Source organism: Aspergillus brasiliensis (genome assembly GCF_001889945.1).
Source record: "Aspergillus brasiliensis CBS 101740 unplaced genomic scaffold ASPBRscaffold_1, whole genome shotgun sequence".
Taxonomy (NCBI): Eukaryota; Fungi; Ascomycota; class Eurotiomycetes; order Eurotiales; family Aspergillaceae; genus Aspergillus; species Aspergillus brasiliensis.
The window spans coordinates 234121-258158 of NW_027137442.1; the positions used below are offsets into that span (position 1 = coordinate 234121).

Below are 24038 nucleotides of genomic sequence, written 5' to 3' on the forward strand. Positions count from 1 at the left end.
CATTTGTCTGTTTATTTTTCTTCTTTTTTTTTTCTTTTACACTTCTTATTCCCCACACGTTTTGTGCCATTTTCACTACCTTTTCATCCATTCTTACCATTCTTACTCTCCTTATGGTGACGGATAAAAAAGACCTGTCCCCGCAATCACCTTTTTATACTTCTCCATCTCCCATTTTCATTTTATCTTCTTTTTCAACCTCTCCCTATGATCCATACATATTCCTTCAGGATGAAACCTGCTTATCCCTCCTGACTGAACTCAACCTCTCCGCCCTCCCCTACGCTTTCTTAATGAGTGGGTGGTAGATATCTGCTGTGACGAGTGACGCCGTGCTATACTCTCCTACCCCGTGTTTTGTCTCCTCCCTTGTCCGTCCCTTTTCTTTCCCCTGTTTATGTGTACAGATGTATATTTCTCATTTCTTTTTTTGCACAGTAGATCGAAATGCAAGCATGCAAATTAGCTAGCTCTGACCTAAACCGGTGGATTAAATCTGGCTGGGTTGGGTTGGGCTGAATGAAATTTTTAAAAGTGGTTAGATTCATTTGTGTAAAGATGTAATGTAGTCACTTCTGCTCGAAGGCTTGTGGCATTTTTGGTAGGTAGATAGGTAGGTAGGTAAAGGTTGTTTTGTAATCATAGCTAGATGCAGTTTTGGAACCATTGGATAGCAAGGGATGTGTCTGACCCGGTCATTGATTGATGATTGATGATCGATGTTTGATGATGCTTGGCTGAATGGACGAACTTGAAAAGTGATGACGAAAAAAAAAAAAAAAATGAAAAACAACGCTAACGGACAATTATGTACAATACAAAATGCAGTGGAGAGGCAAGTAATAGAGTGGTGAACCATTCATCCGTCCATCCATCGCCGATGACATAAGAAAAAAAATCCCGGACAGGAAGAATAAGAGAGAGAGTCAAAGAAAATGAACTAGAATGGGAAAGAAATTACTCTTTCTTTTCTTTCGAGCTAGACCCGAAACCCAGGAAGGCCAGCGGGCCCTTCTCGCCGCGCTGCTCACGCTCCTGCATCCGCTGCTCCTTGGCCCGACGGCGCTCTTCCTTGTACTGCTCCCAGGAGAGGTTAGCATCCGTACCCATGACCTCGCCGTTGTTCTTCTCGGCCTGGACCTTGAGGAAATGGCTGAGGGAGGTAGCCTCGTCGTGAGGTACCCTTACGGCCTGAGGTAGCGGACGGACGGCATCTTCACCGGCATAGGCGCGGAGTCCGGTGTGGAAGGCCCATTCGACAGCCTCTTCGACGGGCTTGTCGAATAGGTACGGGAGGAAAGGCACGACGGACAGACCGAGCTAGTAATTGCATGTTAGCGGACTATTCTCTATACGGATTCACACATGACGATCGGATGAACTCACCCCGATGGGCGCCCAGGTGCGGAAAAAGACATTCCGGGAGTTCTTCAACATGCGACCAGAGTACTTGACCACAGAGTGAATGGTGAAAGCCGGAAGACCCATACTGGCGATACTCTGAAACACGGCGCGCTGGGCCATCACCATGCGGTAGTCTTCAGCCAAAGGGACGTGAGCCGTCGGCCATGGCATGAGCGTATCGCCGCTCCCGGTCAAGGAACCAGCAATATTACCGGTCACCATGCCCTTGGCGACTTTGTCGTGGGTGAGATCGCTGGCGTCCTTGTAGGCCTCGCAGGGAGGGGCTAGAACGCGGCGATTGCGGAGGTAGGCCTTATAGCCCTCATGGGCGACATCGCCGATTAGGTAGGTCCAGGAGATACCATAGGCGGATCGCACGAGCCAGGGGTGGGCGACGGGGCGAAAGGATTCGCCTATGTCGGAGGTGTAGGCAACATAGCGGTGGGCGGAGAGAAGGACGGTGCGGAGACGGTTGGCGTAACCGGCGTAGCGGTAGGGAGTTTCGGTGGAGTCTACGGAGCTGTGATAGGAGATGTTTAATTAGTATGTGCGCTCTGTCTGAATAGACTAAAAGTTGGTGGTGTGGGTAAGATAGGCGGATGGCAGTTCTCCGTTCGTTGCGTTGCGTTGCGTTGCTTTTTTGGTTTCTTGCGGGGATCGGAAATGCGGGGAGAGACACGCGGAGAAAAAGTAAAGCTCTCCTTCACTTTCTCTTGTTCCTCCCGACAATGCTGGGATAGAAAAGAAGAAGGTATTAGACATACTATGAGGAATAAATGTCATCATAGAAGCCATCGTCGTGGTCGGCCAAGGTTTGTAAATGCGACGGGAGCTTCTTGCGAGGAATGGGCTGTTGGGCCGTTTCGGGCGTGTCATCGTGATGTTGTTTCCCCCAGAACATGATGGGACAAATGCGATGAGTGGATTAATGAGCAACGCTTGGAAGAGGAGTGAGAAGGGAAAAAGTTATCAAGGGAGAGTGAGAGAGAAGAATGTAGCAGAGTGAAAATGGAAGAAGGAGTGAAGCGAGGAATGAAGAACCGGAGATCAAGGGGGAAAGAAGAAGCAAGAGGAGATGGTGACTTCAAATCCAAACAGCTAAAAAGTCAACAGGAGCTCTTCCAGCAAATCCATGGACTGGCAGCATCTTATAGCGCCGGCGATTCGCTGCAGCATAACCGCCAGCAGTAACCGACCAGCAGCAAGCTCAGTTCATAGCCGGGCAAATCTCCACGTCTCGTCCAGGGATGAGTTCACTTCCCCGAGGTTCGGATGGGGGGAGCTTTTTACTACTCAAGTTATTGGGAGCTGTGATGACACCGCCACCACCATGATAGTTTGTGTTGGGTGGGTGAGTCAGTCTACGGTGTACTCGGTGGTCAGTCAGACGTTGGCTGTAGCTTTTGTATCTGCATCTGCAGGCGTTGTTGATACCGCAATTCATGGTGCTTTGGATATTCTGTAAATCATGCCATCATATCCCGTGATGCCTTCCCGGGACCCTCACGTGTCGGGCACTTTCGGGACATCACGTGAATGGCAGCTGCCTCGCGTGACCCGTCACCTGCCCTGACTTGCTTGCTGAGTCATTACTGACTCAGCCAGTCACTTTGACCTGCTCCTGACTCATTCCTGAGTCAGCCAACACGCCAGTCCCAATCAGGCAAGGACCATAGCCGCAACTTCCATCGCAGCCGTCCAACGACTGATTCCCGCTGGACCTCGCATCGCACCGCTACATCCGCCGCTGTGACCTGACCGTTCTCCATTGAACTTTCTCCTCCAATCCGTCATCATGGTCGTCTACTACCAGATCGCCGGCAAGCAGGTCGGCTCCCACGTTGTACGTCTCCGTTGCCGCCCCCGTCTCAACCCTCCCCTGGCCCGGGACCAATCTCTGCCGAGGTCATAACATCGGCCGATGGCTCACCCTGCCAGCTGCCTGGGAACTCTCACACTGACTACTTGACTATGTATAGCTCGCCATGAGCGTTCTCGGTGCTCTCTTCGGCGGTGTTGGTCTCGCTACTCGTGGTGGTGGCCAGCCCAAGCCTGCCACCCCTCCCATCCAGGCTTCCTCCAAGGATGAGGAGAACTTCATCCAGTATGTTCCCACCGACTTGATGGACAGATCTGTTCAAGGAGCAGATTACGGGAGTCACAAGTGTTCTAGAAATCAAGCTAATCTATGTAACAGGGACTTCTTGAAACAAGTGAACGGAGAAGAGAAAAAGAAAGACCATTAGAAGACCGCTTTAATACGGGGAATCAGTCGAGGACAACCTAATTGAAGATGCTCGATGCGTGATATCCATGACCGATTGGGTCGTTGGTCAGGGTGATCTGGATTCCACCCTGGCGGGATCGGGCAGTGTCCTTGAACTCTTGCCTGCTGGGACGGTTTGGCGGTTCCACGGGAGGTGTGAATCTGTACATATAGAGTATACACCGTGAACGTTTGTTCTCCAACTTTGCCGTGTCTGGGACTGGTAAAATCTCTACAGAGTGCTTCATATATCGGTGTAGAAGTAAGCGTATATGAGACGATCAGCCACGGAACACCCAACAAACGAAAGTATCCATTGTCTTCTGGAATATGGCCTCCAGGCACCACGATTTATTCCCAATTCTCAAACTTGTATTCACTACTAGTTACTACACTACCGCCCAATCACTCAAAACCTACCGGTGTGACAATCAGTCACCTGACCATATCCAACCTTTCACAACAACATCCAAAGCAACCCACAACTCGACTTCCCCCAACCATCCACCCAACAATCAGCACCGCTCACCCTCGCGACACATCATGAAACCAACCCCCTTCCCCTTCGCCCTCAACATCGGCACCGACATCGTCCACCTCCCCCGAATAACTCGCCTCCTCGCCCGCCCCAACTACCTCACCCGCTTCACGCACCGCATTCTCCACGCCCGCGAACAACAAGACTTTCGCACCCGGTTCTCTCTCCCCGCTCTACCCGCTTTAATACCTTCCTCGTCCTCTTCCTCTTCCTCTTCCCCAGCCCACGCGCCAACCCCTAGCATAAGTATATCCCCCGACATGACGCGGTGGCTCGCAGGCCGGTTCGCGGCCAAGGAGGCTGCACGGAAAGCGGCGACCCATGGCGCGGCGCATATTAGCTGGAAAGATGTGGTAGTGACGGTGGGGGAGGATGGGGGGAGACCGGAGGTGGTATATCTTGAGGGAGAGGGAGAGGAGGCAGGGAGGGTAGGGAAGTTGTCGATTTCTCATGATGGGGAGTATGTGGTTGCTATGGTGGTGGCGGCGGGGTGATGTGGATCTGGATAGGAGTATATGGGATTTATGGTTTGCTTGGAGGACTATATATATTGGGATAGTGGTTGAGTGAGTTTCAGCGCCGGTACAGTTCCGTGTCGCTGAAAGGATTGAATCATGGCTATGGTTGCGTTGGGGGTTAATATTCGGATGGAGAAAGTGTCAAGACACGCCTGCGTGCGGGAAGAGTGCATTACGACATGTGGTAGAGCTAGCTGGCTAGCTCCGTATACACACTCAAAATATCATAGAATACAAGAGTAATGGATGATGCATAATAATTGATATAAAAATCGGCAATATAGCCTGTAGTCACAGCGTGATCGCCATCTCGTATCTCGTCGGAGATGCTGGCGGAGCTGCCGGTCGAGCAGAACATCCGTCCAGACTTGACTCGCCGCAACAATTCCCTTGTCTTCTTCACATGGTCCTTTTCACCACCCGCCTAGTCCAGGATCACGTCTCAAGTGAGATTGCCAGTGGCTGACCAGTTAAAATCAGCCTGAACTACACGAGCTCCGGCTTGTTTCCCCTTATATACCAGCAACAGCAGCAACCCCTCCATCGCGGGGTAACCAAGCCGCAGTAAGTTGATCGATATCGCATCATATCACGACTTCAATCACAACATCTACCACCCAAGTCAAGTCAACTTTATCTTACTGATATCTCTCTCCAGATGCCCTTCACTCATCACAGCCACTCCGGGCAATTCTGCCCCGGCCATGCCAAAGATAACCTGGAAGAGATTATCCAGCTGGCCATCTCCAAGAAATTCCACACCTTCTGTCTGACAGAGCACATGCCCCGCCATGAAGAAGATTTCTACCCAGAAGAGGTATATATACCTATTTTTTCTTACGACATGACTTACTACTTAATGAATTTACTAAGCAACCAACCCAGATCGAAGCCGGCGACACCGAATCCAGCCACGTAGCCAACGAAGCCGCCTACTTCGCCGAAGCCACGCGCCTCCGAACCAAGTACGCCGATCAAATCAAGATCCTCATCGGGTTCGAGATCGATTGGATCCGGCCGGCCTCGCGACAGCTCATCGAGGAGTCTTTGTCCCGACACCCGTTCGAGTTCTTCATGGGTTCTGTGCACCATACGTTGACGGTCCCCATTGACTATGACCGGCCGCTGTATGAGAAGGCGCGTGCGCTGGCGGGTGGGACGGACGAGTTGCTCTTCGAGGCGTACTTTGATGAGCAGTTGGATATGCTGAAACAGGTGAGGCCCGTGGTGGTGGGGCATTTTGATCTGATTCGGTTGAAGAGTGATGACCCCGATCGGAGCTTCCAGGAGTATCCGAAAGTGTGGGAGAAGATTCTACGGAATTTGGACTACGTGGTGGGCTATGGGGGATTGTTGGAGGTGAATTCGGCGGCGTTGAGGAAGGGCATGAAGGAACCATATCCGAATGGGGAGATTTGTAAGGAATTCCTGGCTCGCGGGGGTCGGTTCTGTCTGTCGGATGATAGTCATGGATTGGAGCAAGTTGGGCTGAATTTCCATCGCGTGGTGCCGTTCATGGAGCAGGTGGGTATGTCGAGGATACATTATCTGGAACTGGCGAAGGAAGATGATGATAGTGCGCCCGTTGTTGATGCACGGTTTCCTCGGACGCAGATCAAGTCGGTGACATTGGAGGAGGTGAAGAACATGCCGTTTTGGAGGCAGTGATGGGAGGGAGCCCGAGCCACGAAGCCATGAATGATTCGAGGGAAGTTGAGTTGACAGGATGCATCACATGCATGGGGGTGGGAATGGGGGTTGCATGCATTGACACTTGGTTACCTTTTTTTTTTTTTTTTTGCTTTTCCCCCATCTCAAATAGATCTCACACGAGGGAAACAACGTGGAATGATTGATGAAGTTCTCTTACTCGATGGATATTGTACTCTGTAGGCACTAGGACCGATGGTCGGCCAGCGAGCCAGCCAGCCAGCCAGCCAGCCAGCGACTTTGCTACAAATCAATCAAGTAGCAGAATCGAATCAATAATACAGGCGGCACAGGCGGCAGCCAGTGTCTAGTCTCGAAGATGGAACCGCATGTTTTAGCTGCAGACGGGCATGAGGCCACAGCGAGAGGCAATTAATAACAATCTCCAGAATTGGCCAGCGGGTTTCCGCGCCAAGCGAACCCACAACCACCGCGGCGCGACTCTTCCATCATCATCAGTCAATCATCATCGCCATCACTCTTTTTCCCCCAATATATCAAACCTTATCCCATGATTGAGTAGTAGTCATCATAGTTAATAGGAAGGAAAAGCATACCAAGAAATTAACTTATTACATATTCCTACGTAGGAGATTGGTCTCGATCGCCCTGAAGACCCAAAGTATAAATCAACCACTTTCCCCCCTCTCTCTTCTCTCCCCGCCCCCACTTGGCCGATTCTTCGTTTTCTCATTTACCTTCACCCAATTCTGCTTCACGTTTCTTTCTTCCTCTTTTTTTTTTTTTCCCATCAAATCCATCAAGAATAATACAACTATCACAATGGGTGTCACCAAGGAAACTATTTCTCCCGGCAACGGCCAGCAATTCCCCAAGAAGGGCGATACCATCTCCATGCACTACACTGGCTGTCTGTATGATGCGTCCCAGCCTAACAACATGGGCAAGCAGTATGTTTTCCACCACCACCACGATCTCCTCATCCTCCTTCTTTCTCTATCTTTATGAGCAGATGTCTATGTGGATAGCTATACTGTATTGTATAGCTACTTCACTAGACAAAAATGAAAGAGAGAGAGAGAGAGAAAGAGAGTCTAAAGAGTCAACTGACATCATACTAACTGATGAAATCACAGATTCGACAGCTCCCGTACCCGCGGTCCCTTCAAGACTGAAATCGGCGTTGGTCGTCTCATCAAGGGTATGTTTACCTCCTTTTCTTAATTTCGGTCTATTCCCTCTATCTATCTATCTTTCTATTCCATAGAATTTTATTTACTATAAGTTTGCAATGAATGTAATGAAACTTACTGATTGATGTGAATTCAGGCTGGGATGAGGCTGTCCCCCAGATGAGCGTCGGCGAGAAGGCCATTCTGACTATTACTCCGTGAGTTCCCCCTTCTTCCCTGGAGTGTATATCATAATATGAGCTGATACTAATCTACTATATGTAGTGACTACGGCTATGGCTCTCAGGGTTTCCCCGGTTTGATCCCTGCTAACTCGACGCTCGTTTTGTAAGTTATCCTCCTCTTTTCCCTTTTCTAATCAACGAAGAACGGAGTGCTAATATCGGATTAGCGAGGTTGAGCTGCTTGGCATCAACTAAACCAGTCTAATTTACTATTGGCATGGTATCCTGGTTTAGAGGGTTGGTTCAGAAATGAATGGACAATAAAAACGGCGGCTTTTTGTCGATTACATATACTACGTCAGTATTAGATGAATACAATCATTCGATCAGTTGAAGTAATCAGTATGTATGAATATTATTTTCAGTAGATTATATCAGTAGTATAGTAGATAGTATATTATACTTCTACCATCCTTCTATACTACACATGCTGGCAGCAGCAACTCTACTATGATCTACCGCACAATCGTATTAATATAATCAATCCCCTCCGTCCTAAACGTATCCTTCTCCACATAGCTTCCATTCCTCGGTACCCGAAACACAAAGTCCCTTGGATCAGACAGGTTGTATTTCGGCCAGTGGGGGATACCGGAGACTATATATCATCAAGAACATTAGAGACCACACCCTTCGTTTCGATCAAAGAAGATGTGATAAGAAGAGGGAAACATACCACCATGTCCATTCGGATCCAAATCCGCCACAAAAGCCGTCCACATTCTCGCCGCCATATTACCCAATTCCAGTCGTGCGGGGTCACTTCCCAGTGGAGTCATGTTTTGTACGGGGTTGGCGAAGACGAAGGGGATCTATACATACATAGTACATCATTAGCATCATCACATCATGTTGTAGTTAGTTGAGAAAGAGGGAGGGGAAGGGGAATTACCTCAGCAAAATGAGCCACGCCAATCGAACTCGAATCATTCAACGCCGCTACATCCCAGCGATACGCAAACACCTGTTCCTCATACTCTTTCATCTTCTGGCTGAGCAATCTCCTAGGAGCAACCATGCATAGATCGCCTGCCATTGACTCATATCGCTTATATTCGTACCCTAATTTCGGCCAGGTGGTGTTGCCCCATCCGTAGGGACAGCCTAGGGCGGAGATGTTCGGGTAGTGTGATAGGAGGGTCGTGGCTTGCGTTTCGTTGAGGACCCACCGTTTGGATGCTATATTCATTCATTCATATGATATTTAGTATATTGTATCATTTGGTATATAGTATAAGGTTGATGGTATGGGATAGAGGCTGGGAAACTCACCCATCAACTGCTGGATAGCTTCGGCATCAGTGTTCACGCCCGTCGTGCCGAAACTCACGCCCTCGTCGGTGTTGGTGCCGTGGAGGATGGGAACCTTGGCGAAGCGGCCCTCAGTGATGCTGATCTGGGGGTATTCTTTGATGAAGGTGCCGTCGATCGTGGCGAACCATTCCAGGCCGAGGTTCGCGGCGGAGTAGATGGTTGAGAAGGGGAGTTCGCGGAGACATTGGAGGGTGTCGGATGAAGTAGTGCAGCTTGTGGAGTTAGTATGTATATGAATAGTTTGTGTATTGTCTATGGTAGGGTGCTTACTTGGTTGCGTTCACGATCTGGTCATACATTGGTTGGTACCAGTCTGTGCCGTTGTACGGGGGTCCGACTGCGTTGCCGGATTCCATGATGGCTACGCTGGTTAGTAGATGAGATAGATGAGAAGAGGAAAGATAGTAGTATGCATACCCGCTCTGAACAGCCCCTCGTTGTCGCCGTCGTTGGTGACCAGGTGGGCTCCGACGCTGTAGGCACCACTATACAATGTCAGGCGCTGTATATACTGCAATCAGGGTATGTAATACTCACGCTGACTCTCCCCAAATGGTGATCTTGTCCGGGTCACCACCAAACGCCTTGATGTTCTGCTTGACCCAATGCATGGCGACGCGCTGGTCACGAAGTCCCAGGTTTGTGTTTCCGGATTCCTACCCATGTCAGCTGAAACCCACATACTGGGATAACCCAGATCAGAGGGTGAGGAAAACGTACCATGACTTCAACAGAGTCGAGGAATCCAAACGCAGCCACACGATAGTTAATCGATACACCCAAGACGGGCTTATCGTTCAATGCACCCTGACGAACGATATAGCTCATGTTGTACCTTGCACATTATCAGCGTCACTTTCCAAATAACACCACAGAAGACACATAGAACTAGTATAATCATACCTCGGATCAGCAGTCGCACCCTGCACCCAACCACCGCCAAAGATCCAAATCATAACCGGCAACAACTCATCCTCATTCTCCCTCTTAGGCCGAATCACATTCAGATTCATACAGTCCTCATCGAACCGCGCATACCCCTCCTCCGCCAGCTTCGTCTCATCAGATCCGTACCCGGGACAATCATACCCGTATTCCGTGGCATTGTACAGCACAGTAGTCCCCGAGGTAGTCTGCAGCCCGGACCCCTGATACACCCCGTTGTCACTATCGTTTGCGCGATAGGCGGTTTTCAACGTTGACGGGGTGAATCGCACGGGCTCGTCCGCGAACTTGATCCCCAGGAACAATTCCTGCTCGAATTCGGGCAAGGAACGACCGACGAAGATGGTGTTGTTGAGGGTGGCGGTTGGGATTGAGGAGGAAGAAGAAGTATTTCCTGCATCTGCTCTTCTGATGGTAGGAGTACTACTTGTGTCTAGAGCTGAAGTTAAGGTGCTGCTGCCCAGCAGGGAGAGCCAGAGGAGTGCGTTCGCCATGGCTACTCAGGCACTCAGTCACTCAGTCACTGGAGAGTACAGCCAGCTGAACAGGAGATGAGTGATAACCCTTTATGAACTGGGGGGTGGCAACAAATAGTAGCTGGATTTTTTCTCCGACACAGCAGATACATGACTAAGGGAGCGACATTCGCAATCAGAATTAATTAAATATCGCCCGAGCTGAGCTGAGCTGAGCTAGTCTTACATTGGACGTGGGGCGTTCATAGTATAGAGGAGGGCGGTAGTGTCTATCATTTAGATTGATAGTCATTTGGGAAGGGCAGTTTGACTGCTCGTGGTTAGTATCTCCGACGAAGAATGAGAGTGAAGCTTAATTGACTCTGGGATTACTATGGATGTATTTTGCGGGGTTCAGCAACAGCAGCTGCTGCATGCACCCCAACACACCAAGTTTCGTGGCTTTGCAGCATGCTCCGACGCAGATTATAGGTGGAAAGTTGGCGATGAAGAGCCAAGACGCGGCGCAAGGACCTAGTGAGGTGCTAATTGCTAGTTTCTCCGGTGGGAAAAAGATCCTGGGTACTGGCTACTGGCTAGTCATGGATGATTATGGACTCGGGCTTAAATAGGAATGGGTGTGGTTTGTTTCGGATAGAGACGAGAAATGGTGGGTTGGGTGGGGATGATAATCAACTGACTCTGCACAGGGAATATACAGACTATACACAGAATATTATTCTCGCCTATCGCCAAATCTCACCCGTCAACGCCATCAGGGTATAAGGGATGACGGAGGAGGACGAGGATGGAGACACGCATCGCTCTAGTTATATCACTCACAATGCCACCGACACTCTCTTCTAAGTACAGAAAACCAAGAGAAGACACAAGATCCCTAACACCAAAGACTCAAACAGCCCCATCAATTATAGTCATACGACGACGCATCCCCGTCGCGCCGTGCTATGCTTCGAGTGCACGCGTAGTTGGTATCGCCCAAGTTAAATACCTGCCGAACATGCAGTCGCCACTGCAGTCGGGCTAAAGAGCATAAATAAGTATTATGAAACAACAAATCAAGGGACGGGCTTCCCGAACAACACGTGAATAGTGCGCTCGGATTGAAATTCCCCCATCAATCATCTTTCGCTCTGTCCCCTCCAGAACGAGTCCGGCTCGTCCCAGGCGAGGGGCTGAGGAAACGTCCCCGCAACGCTGTTCCGTGAAGGCTTGACCCCGACCGTAGCAAATCGGGTTTCCACCGGGGTTCGGAGATCGCATTCGAAGAGCTGCGAGACTCCAACCCGTCGTTCAGCTCGATGAGATCGCCGTTGCCTCGTCGCCCGACGGCCTGTGCGGGATCCTGAGTGGCCGGGCCTGGCGTCTGCTGTAGTTCATTCAAGCTGGCCTTGGCTCGAGTCGTCATCTTCCTGACCCAGGACTCTACTGCCCCGCCAAGATTGTCCAGACTGGTGGGCGTGTTCGCAGCCGCCGTCGACGCACTTTCCGACGAGCTTTCAAATTCCGGGGGGCGTGTCACGGGCGCAAGATTCGGCAAATGCTGTGCAAAGAATTTGCTAAGTCCGTCCATGGCAGGGCCTGGCGCATTTGAATCATGATCGAGAGTGCCAACGCCGGGTCCCGACAATTGGATGCCGCTGCGTTGGCGTTGATGGCGAATGCCCGATTTGGCCTTGGAAGAGGTACGTGACGCAGACGAATCAGCATGCGGGCGACTCCATGCGGGAATGACTGGCTGTGCCGATGCCGAGTCGATTGGCGAGGGCGATGAGGGAGCGGCCGTGCCTCCCCGTCCGGATAATGGAGACGACACCGAGTCCGAATACGAAACAGATTTCCTCCGGGTTCGTGGGAAGAATCCCAATGCTCTCCGGGGGACGCGGCCGATTTCAACCGGTGCGGGAAAGCCTTCGATATGTACCCATGATTCGTGCTTCCAAATTCGGTCACCTTCAATCTCTGCCGCAGGAGATGCAGATGCTGTTCCCTCGGCAGATGTAGACGCTGAAGTAGGTGCTATTGAGCTGCCGTTCATGTCTTCCAAAGACTCGCGTTCGGGGCGATCATCTCCTAAAAGGTCCTCTCCCATACTAGGCCGAATCGGCCGTCCTTTGACTGTGCACGAATCAACCGGCAGAAGGACGGTTTTCCGGCCCTGGATGCTGTCGCTGGGCCAGAATCCGTTGGCCTTTCGGAATACCGCAGGCTGGCACCCATATCGTATCGTAACACCGGTAATGGTATCTGTGGACTGTACATGATGTATATAAGCTAAGGCATCCTCGTCGAGGTCAGGGTCGATATTCGAATGGCCCGTCCGATCGCTAGAATCTCGCCGTTTGTGTCGCGCGGTTGTACTCCAAGCCGGGCCCGTGTCTGCCAGCAACAGGGCTTCCCTTTTCTTTGCCTGCACTAGGGCCTGTCTCTCTTCCTGGGTGCCGCTTCCAATCTCCGGTGTAGACGGGGCCGATGGACCCCAGGTCGCTGGTGTCGACGTCCGTGCAGGGGGTCTCATATACGGATCTGGACGGGAAGGTTTCCTCACATGCGTCCTAGTACTTCCGTTGGTGGTGGCCGGTCGTGCAATATCGCTCCCTAATACGGACGAGGCGAGACTTTGAAGCGAGGTCCATGATGCATCGAAGAAGTCTACAGCGGCTCGCGACGACTCAGCAAACATCATTCCACTCTCCTCCTCACGGCAGAACCCACCTAAGGAGCTGTTTCCTTTGCTACGGTTGGCAGCTTCGGTCGCTCGAGAAGGGTGTCTCATGGGTATGGGGGACACTCCGCGGGACGGGTTAGGTGAGGGTGTAGCACCGCGGGAGCGAACAGCGGAGTTATCGGGGGATAGCATCGACGACAACCCGGAGGACTGCATTTGTTTGCCATTCTCGTCGCCATCATCATCTGTGAACGAGATCAGACGGCGGTTGCGCGATCGAATGGTCGAGGTGGATCTTCGGCCGGTATTTGTCGTGCTCGCGGTCCCAAGGCTAAAGAGGTCGGCAAAGCCGCCGTTGGAACTCATCCCTGGCGACAAGGGGCGGGCGATAAGATATATTTAAAGGAGGGGCGGGGAGTCGTCAGGTCACCGGCAGAAGCTCAGTGTTGTGTGTGAGATCGCCCAGGCACAAATTGCCATCGGAGGTCTCTACGACAGACCATTCGTCATCCGGGCGCTGTAGTTATCGCATCCGTGTCCTGAAGCTCGGAGCTAGCACGGGATCTAGGGAGCGGCGATATCACCAGTGTTTCGAGTAGATGAACCGGAGTAGAAATGCAGCCGCAGGATTGCCCGACTTTGAACCCAGGGGATGGATGGCCACGAACTGAGGTAGGTTGGGGGGGAGGTTGGGGGTGACGAGGATGTGTGGGCGGAGGCGCGGGATAAGGAAGAGGAAGAAGTATGGAGTTTAGCCTCCTGTGATGACGACTCAAGTCGGCAGATCAGACGTCGGCAGGGCGGGGTGGCTGTCTCATCTCTCTGCTCGGAACAAAGTGAAAGAAAGCAACCGGGGATTTTCGGTGCTTGCGGATAATTCAGCGGGCAACTGCAGCGATTGAAAAGAAGAAGATTCTGGTGGGCAATGCTTTTGATCGGCAAGATGCCTTCCCAGCTGAAGCGGTGCCCTGAAGTCCATCGCGAGGCCCGTAATTTGTTCTCTTGACGTCGGCCGGTGGCGTCCCGATACGCCCAGAGTACCGTATGGCATTACTTACCACCTCCACGGATCGGCGGCGTTGCCTTGGAACTTGGCTTAATTACTGGCCACGTAGTCCCTGAATGATGCTGTTGTTGTTTATAAATTGGATTCTATCTACTTTATACAGTACAGGCTGGATGGTGAAATTCATAATCCTGATCTCGTCAGCGGGTATATCGACTCTCTATCCGTTCACAGGGGTGCCATGTACACCTCAATTGAGGACGTAAAGCCACATCAAATCACAGCCATTAAATCCGATAGTATATCCACAAAGAAAAAGAAAGCAAATAGGAATCCCAACGCCTTGCCCTTTACGCGGTACTGAGTAATAAGGGACGCGTGATAATCTGCAAAGTCATACAATACTGATTCAAAGAAGAGAGCTGGTAGCAGGCTACTCAGGAGGTTCCGCCATCTCCGCGGGTGTTCGTGCTTCAGCTTCAGAGGCCGCCTCCGACTCCGTACTCCATTCCTTCTCCGAATTGGCTTTGTTCGATAGCTGGGCAGGCGGAGGAATGACCCGGACACCCCCGGCGCGCGAGAAGAAGTCTTCCGTACGCAGACCCCGGACTTCTTTGGGATCAACGGCCGTCATTTGCTGTCCAGCCGCCTTCTTCTGACGGATGAGTTCGCGCACCGGTACCATGGCCGCATCCCGGCAAGCCTCCTTAATATCACTGCCCGACATACCCGCCATTCCCTTCACCAAGTATTGGAGATCAAAATTATCCCGGTCAACCTTGGTATCCTTCAGGATTAGGCTGAGGATCCGGAGCCGCTGTGCTGCTGGGGGCAGAGCGACAGGAAACTTCTTAGGCATCCGTCGGAGGATGGCCTCGTCAATATCGCCAATGCGATTAGTGGCACCCAGGACGACCACTCGCTGCGGCTCGCCCATCGAGTTCGCTGAAGTAAGACCGTCCCAGTGAGTCATGAACTCTGCTTTAACCATGCCGCTGGCCTCGTGCTCCCCGCTCCGTCGGGTTCCCAGCACGGCATCAATCTCATCGATGAAAACGATCGAGGGCTGCAACTTCCTGGCAAGCGAGAACACGGCGTTTACCAGCTTATTGGAATCACCGTACCATTTCTCAGTCAGAGTAGAGATGTGTAGGTTGATGAAACATGCCCCACTCTCATGGGCGAGCGCCTTAGCAAGCATGGTCTTTCCGCATCCAGGCGGCCCGTATAGAAGGACTCCAGATGGGGCAGTGAGAAGCGATGACGTTGAAGCGTAGAGATGGGGCATCGTGAGAGGATAGATGACAGACTCCTTCAGCTCCTCGATAATATCATCCAGACCTCCGATGTCTTCAAATGACACCGGGATGTCGTCGGGAGCGACTACGTCCATAGCGATGGCCTGCTCATATTGGTTGAGAACAAGTTCCCCTCTCTTTGGCCGGCGTCCGCCTTTTCCTCCGCGACGCGGTGAGTCCTCATCTGACTCGTCTCCTCCATCGAGCTTCCGCAGGATCGCGGCCGACTTGCGCCGTTGTTCTTCTTTCTTCTGACTTTCCGGGTCGAAGTCAAGGCGGGACAGGAGATATCGGATGAGGAAGTATGCAGATGCCGACTGATAGCGATGACGAGTTAGTCGCAGAGCGCGTCTGCCAGAGCGTTTGGACTCACGGTGCCCGCAACCATCACCAATTCCTGCAAGAACTGCTGCCATCGGGGACCGCGCGCTGAAGCCATGACGACAGAATAGCGGAACAAATGTCCGTTCACTAAAATAGTCCGATGTAAATATATATATCCGTAACGCTATCGTCCGTTAGTGAATGCCCCGAGTCCAGCAGCGGCAAGAAGATGGATTAAAGCTAAACGATGCATGCGATGGGGGTCGGAGCGGCCGTCGGCGACAGCGAGCGCAGTTGTGGCGCTGAGCGGTCGGAGACGTGGCTTTGCCGACGGCGTCACATGCTTCACTGCCACAGTGTTGTTGTTTGCGGTCGGCGGCGGAGGAGCTCGCGCGCACGCGGAGCTCAGTGTGACCCTCGTCGCGTCCATTCACCCCACAATTCACGACACACTGTCTGTATATTATTCAATTTATCTTATCTACTCTATATAGGCCATATATACCGTTCTCAACATGCCCAAACGAAAGGCCGCTGCTGCGCTCTCCGGTCCAGCCGGCGATGATGATCCGATGCAAGCTAATGACTCTGGAAGGGAACGCCCTACTAAGAAGCAGAGAGGAAGACCCCGATCGAAATCTGCAGAGATGAAGCCCCTAACGCAGTCCGGGCGTGATTCCAGTACGGCACCTCCGCAAGCCTCAGAGGCACCTACGAGAAAGAGCGGCCGCAGGGGCAGACCCAAGGGCAGCAGGAACTCGGTGCAAGCAACGCAAGACACATCGGAAGAGCAGGCTGAGATCAAGGAGTCGGAACATGAGGCAGGCAAGCAGGAGGCAGGCGAGCAGGAGGCAGAAGGTACTGCTGCCTCAAATGATGAGGCGGACGATGTCCAGGACGTTGCGAAACCAACAAGGGCCACCAAGACAACGAGAGCTGCCCCGCGTGGTCGGAAGAATGCCGCTACAAGGAACTCGGTTCAGACAGATGGCGGATTCGAGTACACTCCATCAACTGGCCGACAACGCAAATCGTTGGACAAACCTGAAGACCGACCAGAACCACCCAAAAGACAAAGACGGAAACCCGAAGTGGAAGAGAATAACGATGCACCGGATGACGAAAGCCCTGCCCCGGACGTTGTGGATGAGACTGTGCTTCAAGATGCGCCGGTGGAACCCCGGTCCGTGTCGCTCTCTCCCGCAAAACGCCGACAATCCCAGAGAGGCATATATAGCTCCCCTTCAAAATCAAGGCTTGGAGGGACGGCTGATGACAAGACCAATGTGGAGCCTGAATTGCGTCGTCGGATTGGTGAATTGACGAAGAAATGTGATACTCTCGAGAATCGCTATCGGAATCTGAAAGAGATTGGCATTGTTGAAGCGAATGCGAACATGGAGAAATTACGAAAACAGTGCGAGTCGATGACAAATGGTGAGTGCTATTGTAAGGATTCCTTCCTGGCACTAAATGCTAATTACTGCTAGCTTCGAACAACCTGATCGCATCCTTGAAAGCAGAATTAGAGGTCCAGAAAGCGCTTGGTCAGCAAAGTCGATCGCTCCAACGACAGCTGAAGGAGCGAGATGCCGAAGTGGCTCAGTTGAAGTCGCAAGCTGAAGAGGCGACAGGTCAGCTCTCCTCGGCACAGACTGAGGTCAAGGCTTTGCAGACAAAACTTGCCGCAGCTCGTAATACTGCCGCAAGCCTTGAAAATGCAGCAATCAAGATGCCTGGAAGTGCAATCAAGGGCGGAGCCAATCGTGCGAATGCTGCTGCGGTGACTGCTGAAGCCGCGCATGCAGCTCAATTTGCACAGCTTAAGGAAGATTTGTACACTGATCTCACGGGTCTAATCATTCGTGATGTCAAGAAGCGGCCGTCTGACAATCTGTATGATTGTATTCAAACTGGCAGCAACGGAAGTAAGTTATCCATGCCCGTGACGGCTTGATACAAGTGGCTAACAAATTGCAGCCCTTCATTTCAAGCTGGTTGTTCCCCACGTCTCATCGGCCAACTTTGAATCTGCCGAGTTTCAATATATCCCACTGTTGGATGAGAACAGAGACCGTGAGCTGGTTGATGTTCTTCCCGAGTACTTGACTGTCGACATTACATTTGTTCGCCAACAAGCATCGAAGTTCTACACCAGAGTGATCGATGCGCTGACCAAGCGGCGGAGTACTGCTGCCCTCTGATCGCTCGGTGGTCATTCAGGGTGCAATCCCGTTATTTCATACCGTCACTGTAATTGGGCTTTCTTTGTTGAGAATTTGGATTACCTGGGTTGAGTCTTTTGGAGATATCCCGTATCGCATAGCAGACGCCGGGTCATTGCGTTAGGGCGCTTCTGGAGCGATTCCATGCTTTTTTTTATGTTATACTTTGTTCGATATTATCCAATTTGGTGGGGATATGATGGCTCCTAGTACCAGGAGTTATACAAGTCATTTTGTGCACGATATCCCATTCTACTTTTCATCTCCTTGTATACCAAAGTCCACCAGAATACGATAAAAGTAAGGGACTGCATCCGAGGACCCTGTAGCCGGCCGTAATTCCGTCCGTGTCCAATTGGAGGGCGCCGATTGGCTGCGGGTCCCTTCCCCAAGTTCCCCAATTCAGGCACGCGGAAAAGTGCTAAGCTGCCATCATCCCATTCATTCCTCACTTGGATTGATCTGCTCGCCAAGTTCTCTCCTGAGCTCGATGCGAGGAAGCAATTGCATCGGCCTTATTCGCCGTTCCTGATCTTCTTTCGCTTCATTCTTTCTTCTTTGTATCTATTCCTCTTTCTAATGGTTTGTATACGTTTGGCGGTCTCGGTTTCACTCCCTTAATTTGTCTTGTCCCTGCCCGGATCTCCTATATCGGAAATCATGGCGCGTCTTGGGCGCGTAGGGTTCCTCACCCTCGCGGTGGTATTCCACCTAATTTATGCCTATTCTATCTTCGACATCTATTTCGTCAGTCCAATCGTTAGTGGCATGAGCTCATTCCGCGTGGAACGAGAGCCCGATGCTGCTGCCCCCGCCAAACGTCTCGTCCTGTTTGTCGCCGATGGCCTGCGCGCCGATAAAGCCTTCCAGGCATTGCCCGATCCCGATGATACCACCGGACTAGACGCAGACCCTGTTTACTTGGCTCCTTTTATTCGCTCGCGTGTTCTTTCCCATGGCACTTTCGGCATTTCACATACTCGGGTTCCTACTGAGTCGCGGCCCGGCCACGTTGCGCTTATCGCGGGGTTATATGAGGATGTGTCGGCGGTAACCACAGGGTGGAAGTTGAACCCGGTAAACTTCGATAGTGTCTTCAATCGGAGTCGACATACGTGGAGCTGGGGTAGTCCGGATATTCTTCTGATGTTCCAGGAAGGCGCAGTGCCCGGACGGGTTGATGCAGATACATACGGCGAAGAGGAGGAGGACTTCTCGTCTGATGCCACACGGCTTGACACCTGGGTATTTGAGAAAGTGAAGGATCTGTTTGCTTCTGCCAAAACTGATCCTGAGCTGGATGCGAAACTGCGCGAAGACAAGGTGGTTTTCTTTCTCCATCTTCTTGGGCTTGATACTACCGGTCACTTCAGTCGCCCATACTCGAAGGAATATCTTCGTAATATCAAATTGGTCGACCGGGGTGTGCAGGAAATAACCAAGCTGGTGGAGGAGTTTTACGGGGACGATGAAACAGCCTTCGTTTTCACGGCTGACCATGGAATGAGCGACTGGGGCAGTCACGGAGACGGCCATCCGGACAACACTAGGACGCCACTTGTCGTATGGGGCTCTGGTGTGGCTGGACCTAGATACACCCAGGAAGGGACTCTTACTGGGCACGAGGATGGCGTATCGTCCGATTGGGGCTTTGATGGCATCCAGCGGAATGATGTCGCACAGGCTGATGTGGCAGCCCTTATGGCATACCTGGCTGGGCTCGATTTTCCTACTAATTCTGTGGGTCAGCTACCGCTTCAATACTTGGACGCTAGCCCCAAGGATAAAGCACTGGCCGCGTTGGCGAACACCCAGGAGGTCTTGGAGATGTACCGGGTGAAGGAGGAGCAGAAAAAGGCAGCCTTGCTTCGGTACAGGCCCTTTGAGCCACTGGCTGATCACGGCCGAACCTCTGTCGATGAACACCTCGAGGAGATAAAGGCCAAGATAACAAGCGGCTCCTACGACGAATCCATTGCAATGTCCTCCGCTTTACTGGCGAATGCCTTGGAGGGCTTGCGCTACTTACAGACATATGACTGGCTATTCCTTCGAACGATCGTCACGATAGGATATCTAGGCTGGATAGCGTATGCTCTGACCACGGTTATCGACTTGCATGTCCTTCACGGGACTTCGGACTCGACACGGACAGCATTCACCACTTCGTTCTTCTCATCGATTCTTGTTGCACTTTTTTCTGTCTTCTTCATTCAGCACTCCTCTTGGAGATATTATCTCTATGGTTTTTTCCCGGTATTCTTCTGGGAAGAGGTATTTGCCCGACGAAAGGCTCTGCTTGCTGGCCGCGACATCCTTATGGGTCATGTTCACTCCGCAAGTGGTTACGTTGCGTTTGGATTCCAGTTGTTGGCTTTTGTGGGTGTATTGGAGGCATTGGTATGTCGCTATAGCCCAAGACTGGGACGTCCGCTAATAGTCGTCCACAGGTGCAATCCTACTTCCATCGCGAAATATTTACTGTGTGCTTTGTGCTAGGCGCCTTTTGGCCCCTTTGCTACGGAGCAGGGTTTGTGAAGAAGCATTTACTGCTGTCCCTCTCATGGCTTGTGGGCTGTCTTCTCATGAGTACTTTCACGTTGCTACCGGCAAATAAGGTCGAAGAGATAGACACATTGTATGTATTCCCGGAGCGTCTTGCTAACTTGTCGACTTTGGCTGATTGCATTTGCAGAACCTGGGGTGGCCTGTTGATGTTCTTCACTGGCTTGTTATACTTACTTTTTGAGAAGCGCATCTTGGGGCAGAAGGAATACTCAACGCAGTCATCCATTACTCTTCCCAGCTGTGGCTCGCGCACAATAATGGGCACGCAGGTATGTACAGCTTCCTCGGGGCTACTGATAGCTCCCACTCATACTCGACGGTCACCATTGGCTAATCTTGAATAGCTGGGCATGGTCATGCTTGCATTGATAGTCACGAGATCTAGTGCAATGTCTCTTCAAGCTAAGCAGGGTCTTCCATTCGGCAATCAAATCGTTGGTTGGCTCGTTCTAGGTGAGTGGTGAATACTAAATGGAGACTGCATGTCGCCATGGGCTACTTTTCTTACTCCAAGTCGTTCCGTGGGCTAATATCCTCGATTAGTTACCTCACTTCTACTTCCATTCCTCTACCGCTTCTATCCCAATAGGCATTACCTGCACCGCTTGATGGTCCTTTTCCTCACCTTCTCTCCAACGTTCATCATCCTTACCATTTCGTTCGAGGGGCTCTTTTACTTCGTCTTTTGCATGACTCTAGCCACCTGGGTACGGTTGGAGCACGCTATTTATGTCTACACTGCAGCCGCAAGGAACGGCGTTGTGGCTGCAAAGAAGCCAGGCACCGACGCGACGGCAGTTGTTGAAGGCGAGACTTACCGCTACCGAACCCTCAGCGTGTCGGATGCACGGGTAGCGCTCTTCTTCTTCTTCCTGCTTCAATCAGCCTTCTTCAGCACCGGAAATATCGCCTCAATTTCCTCGTTCTCCTTGGAGAGCGTTGTCCGGCTCATTCCGGTCTTTAGCCCGTTTAGTCAGGGGGCCCTGCTGATTCTGAAGATTCTCATTCCCTTCGCCATCATCAGTGCTAACCTGGGCATTCTGAACCGGCGGCTGGAGGTTGCCCCCAGCGCCTTGTTCATGGTTGTGATGTCGATCTCGGATATCATGACGATGAATTTCTTCTACATGGTCCGAGACGAGGGCTCCTGGTTGGACATTGGCACAACGATTAGCCACTTCTGCATTGCCAGTTTTCTGTGCACGTTTGTCGCGGTGCTGGAGTTTCTCAGCGAGGTGATGATCAGTGGAGTTGATTTTGGTCCCCGAAGCAGCACAGCCATTGACGCTGTCAACGGATCCACGAAGACGAATGGCACTGTGATGGCAGCCGACAAGAAGGCGCATCGCAAGACCCAATAGACGCAAAAAGACGCGCCGCAAAGCTCCACCTTCGGAGTTGTAATGAAATATGTACATGTGTGATCACTAGTATAGTCAGATACATTGCATTGGATTTAATATACACTACGCGAATGCGCCCGATAGCGCGAAACCTTACAATTGTTGGATACCAGCTTCGTAAGTCATTCCTGTAGCTTCCTCCACACTAAATCCGCTCCGGCCGAGATATCTCGACATGCATTTCTAGTTTGGTTTGATTTTCCTTTTTCTGCTTCTTCCTTTGTCGTAGGCTACTACGCGCCGGCGATATCCCGATTCGGCGATAAATCAAAATAAATCGACAGATTGATTGATAGATAGATAGGACAAAGCATCAGCCGAGGTTTCACAAGCTAAACCAACTACCTAGTAGGGACTAGTACGGTAGTACCTACAGATGACGCCACCAAGCTTTTCTCTTTTCGCCGACGCGCCAGTGCTGTCTACTCCGGAGTACTGTCTAGTGTCTACTGTCTAGATCCGGAATGGGGAATGGGGGTATGGGGAATGGGGGAGGGGGGCCAAAGCTAAGATCGGGCGTCCACAGTGCCACACACACAGAGTCAGTCTCACAGTCTCACACACCGCCGGGTGCACCTCCCCCTGCATGCGGGGAAATCCCGCGCCGCGCCATCCCGCAAGGCAAGAGAAAAAGAGTGATGGACAAGTCAGGCACGCCCCCATCTACTATTGCTCTGGAGTAGGTAGTCAACACTACTCCGTAGTTAGTTAGCCCTTCGGTGACGTCGGGATGTGCGAGGCTGCGAGCGGGGAGGTTAACTTACCTAGACCCCGAGATTTCTTTTTCGCTCAGAAGGGTATAGATTGCGAGAGATGGGCTGGGGGATCTTCCCATTGGTTCTGATCTGGAATTCTCTTGCATTAAACCTGAGTCCTGAAGATACTTACACGCAATCCGTAATCTGGGGGGATCGCGTGTGCTAACTGCTACAGTGTTCTTTTCGAGCCAAGGGATTCTTGTTGGGTCTGTGATGGTGTTGAGTGGTGTCGTGGTGGTTCCGAATGAATGAATTGATTAAATCCCTCATTTGTAGAGCTCGCTTAGCGAGTAGACGCTCGTTTGATTTGATAGGGTTGTCGTAGTTGTGATGGTGGTGCAGTGATGGTTGTAGATGTAGTTTTCTACAACGCATTTAGTCTAATTAATCCATCATAGAACGGTCGCCATATTTAGCACGGGAACCAAACCAAGATTTGCGGTCAGATGAGAGAGTTGGGACCCAAAAACTGGGAGTCACGTTAGATAATGACTCGGGGGGAGGAAGAAGAAGATAGTTAGTTGTTGATGTGCGGGTGGGCTAGAACACGCAGACATGGTTCTTTTCATAGTGTGCGGCTTTTCAGTTTGCTAGTTGATAGTTTGGCGACGCCTTCTGTCTGCTGATATGATTCTATCCATGATTAATTGTTCCGACTTTCTTTGTTTCCGCAAATGCTGCATAAGCGGGCATAAGCGACATTGTATGAAAAAGAGAAAGAGAGAGAAACGGCCAGACTCCACTTAGTGGAGTGGAAAAAGAAACGTAAGAAAGAAGCTTAAAATCCACGGGCAAATGCAGGACTAGGAAATTGTGCCGACATCCATCCCATCCCTCAGCAGTGATTCATAGTAAGTAGTAACTAAGTACATCTTAATGGGAACAATGCACTCCGTAACAATATGCATGTGCTGCAGAAGGCTGGCTAGCTCATCGCAGAGCCTGATATTCTCCATCTTCTCGAGTAACCCAATTTGAGTTTTGAGTGCTCAGTAGTAGTACTAGTATGCACCGGGGGCTCCCATCCAGTCGTAACCATTCCGGGTTTAAGGCGCAAGAAGGTGGCAGGATTTCCCCTGTAGAAACAACGAGCATCGTCTGTCATGGTCTCATGATGCTTAACGGGATTAAGCTACTACTACCAACACCTCCAACATAGTACTATCCACACATTTTCTGACGAGTAGATACTATCTATTCATCGGGGGGATGTCCTTCCACAAGGTAGTAAGTACTCTG

At 51.2% G+C, this 24038-nt stretch overlaps 11 protein-coding genes across 11 annotated transcripts; 7 read left to right on the top strand and 4 right to left on the bottom strand.

Annotated features, from left to right (window-relative positions):
* Positions 1 to 957: 957 nt before the first annotated feature.
* On the bottom strand, positions 958 to 2305 carry ASPBRDRAFT_190175 (mitochondrial fission process 1 family protein; the record flags this gene model as incomplete). Its single annotated transcript, XM_067620194.1, has 3 exons — positions 958 to 1320; positions 1387 to 1924; positions 2169 to 2305. The coding sequence occupies 3 exons, from the start codon at positions 2303 to 2305 to the stop codon at positions 958 to 960; spliced, it is 1038 nt and encodes a 345-aa protein (XP_067484074.1).
* An 894-nt stretch (positions 2306 to 3199) lies between these two features.
* ASPBRDRAFT_190176 (ATP19 family protein) lies at positions 3200 to 3650 on the top strand (the record flags this gene model as incomplete). The annotated part of the gene is made up of 3 exons (XM_067620195.1): positions 3200 to 3247; positions 3384 to 3508; positions 3602 to 3650. 3 exons carry the CDS (start codon positions 3200 to 3202, stop codon positions 3648 to 3650), a joined length of 222 nt encoding a protein of 73 aa, XP_067484075.1.
* Positions 3651 to 4213: 563 nt separating this feature from the next.
* ASPBRDRAFT_49859 (holo-ACP synthase) lies at positions 4214 to 4702 on the top strand (the record flags this gene model as incomplete). The annotated part of the gene is made up of 1 exon (XM_067626438.1): positions 4214 to 4702. One exon carries the CDS (start codon positions 4214 to 4216, stop codon positions 4700 to 4702), a length of 489 nt encoding a protein of 162 aa, XP_067484076.1.
* Positions 4703 to 5384: 682 nt separating this feature from the next.
* Positions 5385 to 6394, top strand: ASPBRDRAFT_112786 (histidinol-phosphatase; the record flags this gene model as incomplete). The annotated part of the gene is made up of 2 exons (XM_067616691.1): positions 5385 to 5543; positions 5612 to 6394. The coding sequence occupies 2 exons, from the start codon at positions 5385 to 5387 to the stop codon at positions 6392 to 6394; spliced, it is 942 nt and encodes a 313-aa protein (XP_067484077.1).
* A 515-nt stretch (positions 6395 to 6909) lies between these two features.
* On the top strand, positions 6910 to 8063 carry ASPBRDRAFT_36014 (FKBP-type peptidyl-prolyl cis-trans isomerase). Its single transcript, XM_067623419.1, has 5 exons — positions 6910 to 7347; positions 7534 to 7598; positions 7727 to 7787; positions 7855 to 7917; positions 7982 to 8063. The coding sequence occupies exons 1-5, from the start codon at positions 7220 to 7222 to the stop codon at positions 8007 to 8009; spliced, it is 345 nt and encodes a 114-aa protein (XP_067484078.1). The 5' UTR covers positions 6910 to 7219; the 3' UTR covers positions 8010 to 8063.
* An 80-nt stretch (positions 8064 to 8143) lies between these two features.
* On the bottom strand, positions 8144 to 10868 carry ASPBRDRAFT_36016 (putative triacylglycerol lipase (LipA)). Its single transcript, XM_067623420.1, has 9 exons — positions 10032 to 10868; positions 9849 to 9963; positions 9666 to 9784; positions 9546 to 9613; positions 9399 to 9489; positions 9087 to 9340; positions 8707 to 8993; positions 8491 to 8626; positions 8144 to 8412 (listed from the first exon to the last, which is right to left on the bottom strand). Exons 1-9 carry the CDS (start codon positions 10565 to 10567, stop codon positions 8270 to 8272), a joined length of 1749 nt encoding a protein of 582 aa, XP_067484079.1. The 5' UTR covers positions 10568 to 10868; the 3' UTR covers positions 8144 to 8269.
* Positions 10869 to 11248: 380 nt separating this feature from the next.
* ASPBRDRAFT_217734 (uncharacterized protein) lies at positions 11249 to 11621 on the top strand. The gene has a single exon (XM_067621966.1). The coding sequence runs from the start codon at positions 11337 to 11339 to the stop codon at positions 11574 to 11576; it is 240 nt and encodes a 79-aa protein (XP_067484080.1). The 5' UTR covers positions 11249 to 11336; the 3' UTR covers positions 11577 to 11621.
* A 45-nt stretch (positions 11622 to 11666) lies between these two features.
* On the bottom strand, positions 11667 to 13583 carry ASPBRDRAFT_49862 (putative LysM domain protein; the record flags this gene model as incomplete). Its single annotated transcript, XM_067626439.1, has 1 exon — positions 11667 to 13583. The coding sequence occupies one exon, from the start codon at positions 13581 to 13583 to the stop codon at positions 11667 to 11669; it is 1917 nt and encodes a 638-aa protein (XP_067484081.1).
* A 1073-nt stretch (positions 13584 to 14656) lies between these two features.
* On the bottom strand, positions 14657 to 15960 carry ASPBRDRAFT_190181 (protein-degrading AAA family ATPase MSP1; the record flags this gene model as incomplete). Its single annotated transcript, XM_067620196.1, has 2 exons — positions 14657 to 15838; positions 15895 to 15960. 2 exons carry the CDS (start codon positions 15958 to 15960, stop codon positions 14657 to 14659), a joined length of 1248 nt encoding a protein of 415 aa, XP_067484082.1.
* A 400-nt stretch (positions 15961 to 16360) lies between these two features.
* ASPBRDRAFT_190182 (putative chromosome segregation protein (Pcs1)) lies at positions 16361 to 18049 on the top strand (the record flags this gene model as incomplete). The annotated part of the gene is made up of 3 exons (XM_067620197.1): positions 16361 to 17282; positions 17336 to 17773; positions 17826 to 18049. 3 exons carry the CDS (start codon positions 16361 to 16363, stop codon positions 18047 to 18049), a joined length of 1584 nt encoding a protein of 527 aa, XP_067484083.1.
* A 460-nt stretch (positions 18050 to 18509) lies between these two features.
* Positions 18510 to 22138, top strand: ASPBRDRAFT_70423 (mannose-ethanolamine phosphotransferase MCD4). Its single transcript, XM_067629075.1, has 5 exons — positions 18510 to 20470; positions 20521 to 20708; positions 20766 to 20907; positions 20983 to 21091; positions 21182 to 22138. The coding sequence occupies exons 1-5, from the start codon at positions 18731 to 18733 to the stop codon at positions 21997 to 21999; spliced, it is 2997 nt and encodes a 998-aa protein (XP_067484084.1). The 5' UTR covers positions 18510 to 18730; the 3' UTR covers positions 22000 to 22138.
* The last annotated feature ends 1900 nt before the right edge of the window (positions 22139 to 24038 follow it).